This window comes from Rissa tridactyla, chromosome 4 (assembly GCF_028500815.1).
Source record: "Rissa tridactyla isolate bRisTri1 chromosome 4, bRisTri1.patW.cur.20221130, whole genome shotgun sequence".
Lineage (NCBI taxonomy): Eukaryota > Metazoa > Chordata > Aves > Charadriiformes > Laridae > Rissa > Rissa tridactyla.
Window position 1 is genome coordinate 319,391 of NC_071469.1, and position 8,578 is coordinate 327,968.

Genomic DNA, 8,578 nt, shown 5'->3' on the forward strand with positions numbered 1-8,578 from the left:
CCTTCCATCCCTTCATCTCTCTCCCCATCCCTCCACCCCTCCCTCTCTCCATCCCTCCACCTCTCCATCTTTCCATCCCTCCACCTCTCCATCTTTCCATCCCTTCATCCCTTATCCCCTCCATCCTTTATCTCCTCTATCCTTTATCCCCTCCATCTCTCCATCCCTCTATCCCTTGTCCCCTCCATCCCTCCACCATTCCCAAATGACGCAGTGCCAAAGGGGGTGACAGGGTCCCGTTTTTCGGGGGGGGACCCCGTGAGGGCAGTTTCCTCCCCGGCGCGGCAGCTGGGCACGGAAATGGCCGCAGGGCGCCCTGCCAGCGGAGACGGGAGCCGCCGACTTTCTATCCGCCTCTTGGAGATTTCCCTTTCCCTTCCAGGAGGGAAATGTTTAGCCGAGGAGTCTCTGGGGGGAAATGTGGGGACACTTCAGAAAAACCAGCCGGCGGGAGCCGGGGCGGGGGGAAGGGGCAGCGGGGCCCGGACCACCCGTCGGAAGGAGATAAGGAAGGTGTTGCCTTCCTGCGGCGGGCGGCGGAGGAAAGATGAGGAGGGGAGATAGCGGGGGGACAGCCGAGGGGCGGGGGGCGGGGAGCGGGACCCTGCCAAACCGGGAGCATCCTCGGAAGTGGCTGGGAAGGCCGGGCGCTGGGGGTCGGCTCCCCCTGCGGGCACCGGGGGACCCTCCATCCCCAGAAGCGATTCTTTGGCTGGCTGCGGCCGCTGACGGGGTCTGGGGGGCACGGCCAGGTGTCCCCAAACCATGTGCCGCGGGGACGTGATTTGGGAGAAAAAGGAGGGGTTTTTGACACAGGGGACTTTGGTTGGGGCTAAAAGTGTGTGTGTGGGCTGGGGGAGACGGGGTGATGGGTGAAGGGGACAGGAGCCAGCCCCCCCGGCCCAGGGAGCATCCCAGCCCCGAGCTGCTTTTTCAGGCACCAAACGGCCAAGCAGGGGGTTCAACCCCCCCCCATCACCCCTAATCCCGCCCGAGGTGGGGCAGAAATAATTTGGCGTTGTGCTGAGCCGGGTCGATGTCCCCAGGTGTCCCCTTTGAAGTGACCCCCTTGTTTGCAGCCCAGCTGGGGGCTGCCTTCACACCTCCCACCCCGAAGCAAAAGGAGGGGGGGACCCCGCACCCCCATGCCCTGGTTGCAGGGGGTGGCAGCAACTCCCATTTCTGCTGGGAAAACACGAATTTGCCAAAGCCACGGCTCCCTCGCCGCGCAGAGGAGCTTTCGACAGACCTGAACCCGGCGGGTCAGAAACAGCCGAGACAAAACTGCGGGGCGGGAGCTGTTGGAGAAGCGATGGGGGGGCATTTCGGGTGGTCCCCACCCTGGGGTGTCCCCACCAGCCAAGCCCCGGGTGACCCAGCGAGACTTGGCCCCCGACACCCCGTGGGGGGCTGGTTGTCCCCGTAGTAGGAGAAGAAAATGCTTCAGGTGGTTCTGGCGAGCGCTGGGGGCTCTGGGGAGGCAGAGCTGGGCGATGAATAACGGGGGGGCGGAAAGAGAGACAATTGGGTGAAATGGAAGGAGAGAGTTTGGGAATTTTCCTCTCCCGTGTTTCCAGATGTTCATGCACCTTCAGCCAGTCAAGGTGGGGGACAGGCGTGGGAAGAGCTGCCGCGTGGGACCCCGAGGGTCTGGTGGTCCCCGCACCCCCGTGTGACCTCCCCCGGGTTGGGGAGGGGATGGAGGGAGGAGGAGACAGAGAACCTGGGGCGGACAAGATGGGTGGAGGGAAAATTTGGGAGGATGGGGGAGGTTTGGTAAGGGAGGTGGGGCTGGAGTGTGTGGAAGGACGGACGGACGGATGGAGGGATGGATGGATGGATGGATGGATGGATGGATGGATGGATGGATGGATGGAAGGAAGGACAGGCAGAGGCATTGGGAGGGAGGGAAAGATGGGTGCGTGTATAGAGGGATGGGAGGGGTTGAGGGATGGATGAGAGAATGGGTGGATGGACGGATGGATGGACAGTGTTGGGAGGGAGGCAAAGATGGGTGCCTGTGTAGAGGGATGGGGGGACGCCTGTACGGATGGACAGATGATGGAAGGCTGGAGGGATGGATGGGTGGGTGGAAGGACATACGGACGGACGGACGGCTGGAGGGATGGGTGGGTGGACATCGGGACAGGCGACGGGGGCTGCCGTGGTCCGTCCACTGCCCCCCGCCCGCTCCCCGGGGCTCCGGCGCCGGCCGGACGCGGCTCAGCTGCTGCCCGACCCCTCGGCCCCGGCCAGGAGAAAAGGCCCCCGCGCCACCCCCCTGGCCACGCGGCCCTGGGCTGGGAGGGGGTCCCGGGGAGCGAGGTGACACAGGGGTGACCCGGCTGCCGGCAGCTGGGGCCGGGAGATGCCGCCGGAGGAATAACAGGAAGGGCCAGGAGGGGAAAAACACGGCTGATGCCTTCTGCAGGCGGCGGAACACCCTGGCCCGGCCCCCAGCCCCGCACACGCGTGTCCCCACCGCACACGCGTGTCCCTGGCCCGAGCCAGGCTGCACTGATGCTCTTTATTGTTGAGGTTCAGCTCTGAAAAAGTGCTTGCCGTTTTACAAAATCCGCGGTTATAAAATGTGCTCCGTACAAAGACCGGGGCGGGAGTCGGCTTTTCCCCCTTAGCCTTCCCCACGCACCCACGATGGGTGTAGTGGGAGGGGGGGGAAGGGTGAAGGAGGGAAAAGAAAAAGAAAAGAAAAGAAAAGAAAAGAAAAGAAAAGAAAAGAAAAGAAAAGAAAAGAAAAGAAAAGAAAAGAAAAGAAAAGAAAAGAAAAAAAGAAAAGAAAAGGAAAGAAAAGGAAAGAAAAGGAAAGAAAAGGAAAGAAGAGAAAAGAAAAGGAAAGAAGAGAAAAGAAAAGAAAAGAAAAGAAAAGAAAAGAAAAGAAAAGAAAAGAAAAGAAAAGAAAAGAAAAGAAAAGAAAAGAAAAGAAAAAAAAGAAAAAAGAAAAAAGAAAAGAAAAGAAAGAGTAAAGAGACATGTAAAAGAAATACGACAAACGAGAAAAAGAAAAAGGAAAAGAAAAAGAAAAGAAAAAAGAAAAGAAAAAGAAAAGAAAAAAGAAAAAGAAAAAAAAGAAAAAGAAAAAAAAAAAAGAAAAAAGGAAAAGGAAAAAGAAAAGGCAAAGGACAAGGGGGTGCGAGTGGGGCGAGGGGCAGAAGCCAGGGGGGCGCAGGGCGCTGCTGCCGTGCCTGCAGGACGGCGGTGGCCGTGCCATGGGGACACCCACCGCAGGGCTGGCACCGGGCAGACGCTGCCAGAACGCGGCACCCAAAGGCGGGTGCCGGCCCCCCCGCAGTGGGACACAGCAACGCGCAGGGGCCAGGCCATTTCTGCTTCAGACCGAGAGCACCCGCGTCTGGCCGGGGAGCCGGGCGCTGGCAGCCGCCTTCGCTCTTCTCCGCTGTCCCCACCATGAAGCCAGGAGCTGCCGGCGGAGGGAAACGTCCCGTCCTGGGTGTCCAGAGGGGGCCTGGGGTGTGGGGGGGTGTCTCCCGCTTACCAAAAGGGAAAAAAAAAAAAAAAAAGAAAAAGAAAAAAGAGCCCAAGTGCCCCTTCCTGGGACACTGTGCTGGGGGCTGCTGCCATGATGGGGGTCCCACCTCGCCGGGGGGTCCCACCTGGCCGGGGGTGCAGCCCTGCCTCGCCGCAGCTCGGGGTGGCCCGTCACAGGACACCCGCCTCCCCCGGGGGGGCACAGGGCCCCCGAGGGGCCTGGCAGCCTGAGGGGGGCCACGGCCCCATGGGGGTCTTACCACCGGCACGGCAGCGGGGTGGCTGTGACCCAGCCTTCACCGCCATGCTGCTCGAGGGGTCCCGGTGCCGGCAGAGGCTCAGTGGCAGGGGTGGCATCGCCGAGCCAGCACGGCGCCTCCTTTTCCCCTGTTTTCTCTTTTCTTTTTCGGTTGGTTTGGCTTTAAACTGCACCCACAGCTACACTCTGCCTCCACGCAATGTGGGGGGGACACAGTGAGAAAATAAAGCAACTCAGGGGCAGACCCTCCTCGGGAGGTGCCGAGCCCCCCCTCAGCCCCACTCCTGTCCTCGACGCGCGCTGGCTGCGGGGACAGCCACGGAGAGGGTGTGAAACACGCACATGGGGACGGCGGCCGCCCCGGACGGACACAGGGCTCGTTGGCTGGCTTTTGGGTTTTTTTTTCTTTCCTTTTTTTTTTTTTTCTTTTTTTTTTGGCGTTCCTTTTGCTTCCCAACCTTCCCGCATCGGCAAGCCGGGACGTGGCAAAGGGCGTCCGGTTTGTCCCCGAACCTGCGCCAGACTTTGGAAGAGAAAGGCAAGGACGGGAATGTGGCCGGGACCACCGTCCCCAGGGGCTGCTCCCACCGCTGGGCACGGTGGCCCCGGTGCTGTCCCGGCATGGCCCGGTGTCACCAGCAAGGCGCAGGCGTCCCCCGGGCCCCTCCCGCAGGAGCGGTGCTGCCCAGCTGGGCGCCAGCACCGGGTCCCGGGCTCAGCCCCCCATGGTTTTTCGGGGAGGCTGGAGAGTGTGGGCAGGATCCGGGGGGGGCTCCAGCAGTGCTGCTTTTGGGCTGAAAGTGGTGATTTCCTTGGTTTCCCCCCAGGGAGGGTGGCCGGCGTCCCCCGAGGCACAGGCCGCTTTTGGGGGGCTCTGTCCCAAGCGGGGGGGGTTGCTCCCCGGCTGCAGCCCCCAGCCCCCACCGACTGGCACCGTGCGGAGGCTCCCCCGGGACCCCCCAGGACCCCCGTGCCGCTGCCTCTGGGTGGTGGGGACAGGAGGGGGTCCAAGCTCACGGCGCTGAGGGGGAGGCCAATCCTGGAGGGTGCCCGCCGGGGCAAAAACTCCCCATTTTGGGGCAAAATGAAGAGGATCCGTCCCCCGGTCTCCCCCGCCACAGCCGGGGAGGCGTCTGGAGGGCCACCCCGGGCGCGGGGGGCGGTGGGAGGGGACGAGGACAAGGCACAGTCAGGCGTCCCCGCCGCGGCAGGCGGGTCGGGGGGACGTCGGCGACGTCGGCGCCGCCTAAACGTCCTCGTCCTCGCTGGCCTTGCTCCAGCGGTGGCAGCAGTTGGCGGTGATGCCCAGCAGGAAGTTGGTGGCCACCGAGGCGATGGAGACGACGAAGCCGACGAAGGCGATGAAGAGATAGTCGTCCAGCGTCAGGGTGAGGTGGCAGGCCTGGAAGCTCTCCTCCGTCAGGGAGAGCAGGGGGGCTCCCGCCACCTCGGGGGGGGCCCGGCACTCGGCCAGCTGCGAATCTGCAGGGAGAGCGGCGTCAGGGCCGGCCGCCAGTCCCCGTGCGGGGGGCTCCGGGGGGGGGGGACGCGCGCCCCGGGCCCGGGCGGCACCTACCCGAGGCGCAGCGCTGGATACGTCCCCGCAGCCACTTGAGGAAGGGCTCCATGGCGCAGCCGCACACCCAGGGGTTGCCGCCCAGGCGCAGCCCCACCAGCCCCGGCAGCCCCTCCAGGGCGTCCAGGCTGATGGCCGACAGCCCCCCGTAGCTGAGGTCCAGCTCCCGCAGCTGGGCCAGCCCGCGGAAGGCCTGGGGGTGGACGCGGCGCAGGCCGGGGTTGTGGCTGAGGTCCAGGCGCAGCAGCCCGCTGGCCTCCAGGAACATGTCGGCGGCCACCAGGCTGAAGTTGTTGTAGCTGAGGTCGAGGTGGGCCAGGCGGCGGGCCCCCAGGAAGAGCCCGGCCGGCAGGGCCGCCAGCGAGTTGTTGCGCAGGTCGAGGGCCCGCAGCTGGCCGTAGCAGGCCAGGTAGCCCGGCGGGATGCTGGCGATGCGGTTGTGGGCCAGGCTGAGGTTGCCGGTGTCCAGCGGCAGCTCGGGGGGCACGGAGAAGAGCCGCTGCCCGCTGCAGTCCACCGCCTGCCCGCGGCACGTGCACAGCACCGGGCAGCCCGCCCCGGCACCCGCCGCCACCGCCGCCGCCGCCGCCGCCACCAGCCAGGGGCCCAGCAGCATGGCGGGGCGGCGGCGAGGCCCCGCGACGGCGGGGGGGCCGGGACCCTCACGGGGCGGCGGGGGCCATCCCCCCGCGGGGCTGCCGGCGGCCTTGGGGAGCGGGGCCGGGCTGCGGGCTAGCAAAGAGGGGCTCCGGGCACCCCGGCGGCATTCGGGGGCCACGACAAATCCCCCCGCCGCAGCGGGAACGGGGGTCTGCCAGCCCCGGGGCAACGGCGGGGCCGGCGTCCGGCCGTTTTCGGCTGCCTGCGAGGGAGAGGGGACGGGGGGAGCCATGCTAGCCACACGCCAGGCTGGGGGGGCCACGGCGGGGGGAGCCATGCTAGCCACACGCCAGGCTGGGGGGGCCACGGCGGGGGGAGCCGTGCTAGCCACACGCCAGGCTGGAGGGGCCATGGCGGGCGCAGCCCGGGGCCCCCACAGCCCCCACCCCGGGGCCACCCCGCTCCTCCAACCCTCCACCCCGGGGATTTCGGCCCAAAACGAGCCCCCCGGCCCTGCTCACCCCCCCGGGGGGTGCCCGCTCCAGCCCCCCCGCCAGCCCCCGCTGCCACAGCTCAGCCCGGTGCCGGGGCGCCCCCCCGCCCGTCTCCCCCGGGGACAACCCCCGCCCCGCGACACCCCCCGGGGGTCTCCAGCATCCTCCCGGGTCCCCTCCCCAGCGTCCCCCCGGGTCCCCCCCCGGCACCCACCCTTGGCCCCCCCGCCCGGGGTGCCCCCTCTCCCTCCCCCCGGCTCGCCATCCCCCGCGCTGGCGTGCCCCCCCGGGCCTGCTCGCCCCCCGCCGCTTGGCCATCTCGTCTCCTTCCTCCCTCGCCCATTTCCCCCCCGTCCCCGGCTCCATCCTCTCCCCCCCGCCCCATCCAACCGGACACACACACACACACACCCCGCCCCGGCCACCCCCTTCCCCACCGGCCCCCGAGCCCTCGGGGGGTCCCCGGGGTACTCACGCCGGCCGGGGGATGGTGGGGGGGGGGGTCCCCGGGCCGCCCCCGCCCCCGGGGCCGCCGAGTTGGGCGAGCGGCTCCCGCAGCCGCGGGCGAGGCTGCTGCCGAGGCTGGCGACGGGAGCGGGTCTTTCCCCACCTCCTTCCTCCCCTCCTCCTCCTCGGCCTCCCTTGTCTCTCCCTTTCTCTCTCTCTCTCTCCTTTTTTTTTTTTTTCTTTCCTCTTTTTTTCCTTGAGGGCCAGCTACTGACGTGTCGGTGTCTCTTAGCAACTGCCTCCACATCTCTGAGCAACAGGAGAGCGGGATGCGGAGCCCGGCGATGGAGACGGCGGAGGGGAGCGATGCCCCCCCGCTCCCCCCCCCGGACACCCCGCCTGGTCGGGGGACCCCCCACCCCAATGGCCGAAAGACAAGGGGTGTCCTCCTGCCCCCCCCCCTCTCCCGCCCCCGCTCGGGGGGTCCCCAGCCCTCCCCGCACCCCCCGGCCCCGGGGAGCATCCCCGTGGGATGGGGTGAATCAGGGTTTCCCGGGCGCTGAAAACAGAAACAAATGACGTCTCGGCAGAGGGGACAAACCAGGCAGCCGGGCCCAAAGCTGGCTGGTTTTACCCCAGTGCACCCAGGCCGGGGGCAGGGGGGGCACCGGCTGTCCGGGGGGTGCAGCGGTGGCTGCAGCAGGGACGGCTGCGTTGCCACGCAAAAGCCAACCTCAGCTGGCGCACAAACCCCCTCCAGCCTGCTCTGACATGAAATGTTGTTTTTTTTTCCCTGCTCGCAGACCTGGAAAATGCCTCAGGTTGACACTCATTGTTTCGCTCCGCTCAAGCCGAAAAAATTCTGTTTTCCTTCTTTCGGATGGGGAGGGGACGAAGCGGGTTTTAGCAAGCTGCTTTCTGCCGTGGAAACGGCCCCTTCGGGTCACAAGGGTGCCCGTGTTTTGCTCTGGAAACGTTGCAACGCCACGGCTATGGCATTTTTGGAGAGGAGGCACTGTCAAATCCCAGCCTGCCAGCATTTCAGCTAGGGGGGGGTGTTCCCTGTTTCAGTTTTCCTGCTGTTTTCACGCAGTTGCTCCCTTTCCCAGCTGAAACCGCCAGCCCGATCCTGGTATATCATGGCCGGGGGCTGTTTGGTGCCCAGGTCCTGTGGGACGGCTCTGCCGGCGCTGGGCTGGCAGCCAGGCGGCATGTGGCCACCTCTCCCGGGCTCCCAGCGGGCTTCCAGGGAAACTCTGGGAGCCAAATACAGCCAGCCACCCCGGGAGCCAGCTGCAGCTCAGGCAGACAGTAATTAGAAATAAGACCCAAGCCTGGCTGCAGAGCTCTTCCCGGCACCTATTAGCCCCGGGGTTTTTTCCACCCCCCTCCCAGCATTTTTGGCTACATTGGCAGCAAAGAAACGAGTGAATCACCCCAACCGGGGCTCAGATATGGCCCCCTCGCCAAAGCCCCCGGGGTCACAGCCACAGGGACACGGCGGTGGTGGCTGGGCAGCATCCCTGATGAAGCAGCCACCCGCTCCCCGCAGCCAGGGCTAGGACACCCACCTTTGAGCTGGGATGCTCACCTTTGGGCTAGGGCGCTCACCTTTGGGCTAGGATGCTCACCTTTGGGCTAGGACACCCACCTTCAGGCTGGGACAGAGCCTGGGCTGCTGCCCACGAGCTTGCC

At 65.9% G+C, this 8,578-nt stretch overlaps 1 protein-coding gene across 3 annotated transcripts; it reads right to left on the minus strand.

The window, feature by feature from the left end:
* Positions 1-3,571: 3,571 nt before the first annotated feature.
* LRRC55 (leucine rich repeat containing 55) lies at positions 3,572-7,112 on the minus strand. 3 transcript variants are annotated; one of them, XR_008466436.1, is made up of 3 exons: positions 5,343-6,392; positions 4,109-5,248; positions 3,572-3,952 (listed from the first exon to the last, which is right to left on the minus strand). XR_008466436.1 is itself a non-coding variant. In XM_054201626.1 (3 exons), the coding sequence occupies exons 2-3, from the start codon at positions 5,956-5,958 to the stop codon at positions 5,013-5,015; spliced, it is 852 nt and encodes a 283-aa protein (XP_054057601.1). In that variant the 5' UTR covers positions 5,959-6,204; positions 6,912-7,112; the 3' UTR covers positions 3,581-5,012. The 3 variants fall into 3 exon arrangements, 2 of the variants coding, with proteins under 2 accessions (XP_054057600.1, XP_054057601.1); XM_054201626.1 differs by adding an exon at positions 6,912-7,112 and having other exon boundaries at positions 3,581-5,248; positions 5,343-6,204; XM_054201625.1 differs by having other exon boundaries at positions 3,572-5,248.
* Between the last annotated feature and the right edge of the window lie 1,466 nt (positions 7,113-8,578).

Coding starts and splice junctions, on each gene's coding strand:
- LRRC55 (XM_054201625.1), bottom strand. CDS start 6,354: ATGGCCCCTCCAGCCTGGCGTGTGGCTAGCACGGCTCCCCCCGCCGTG. Junction 5,249..5,342: donor TATCCAGCGCTGCGCCTCGG/GTAGGTGCCGCC, acceptor CTCTCCCTGCAG/ATTCGCAGCTGGCCGAGTGC.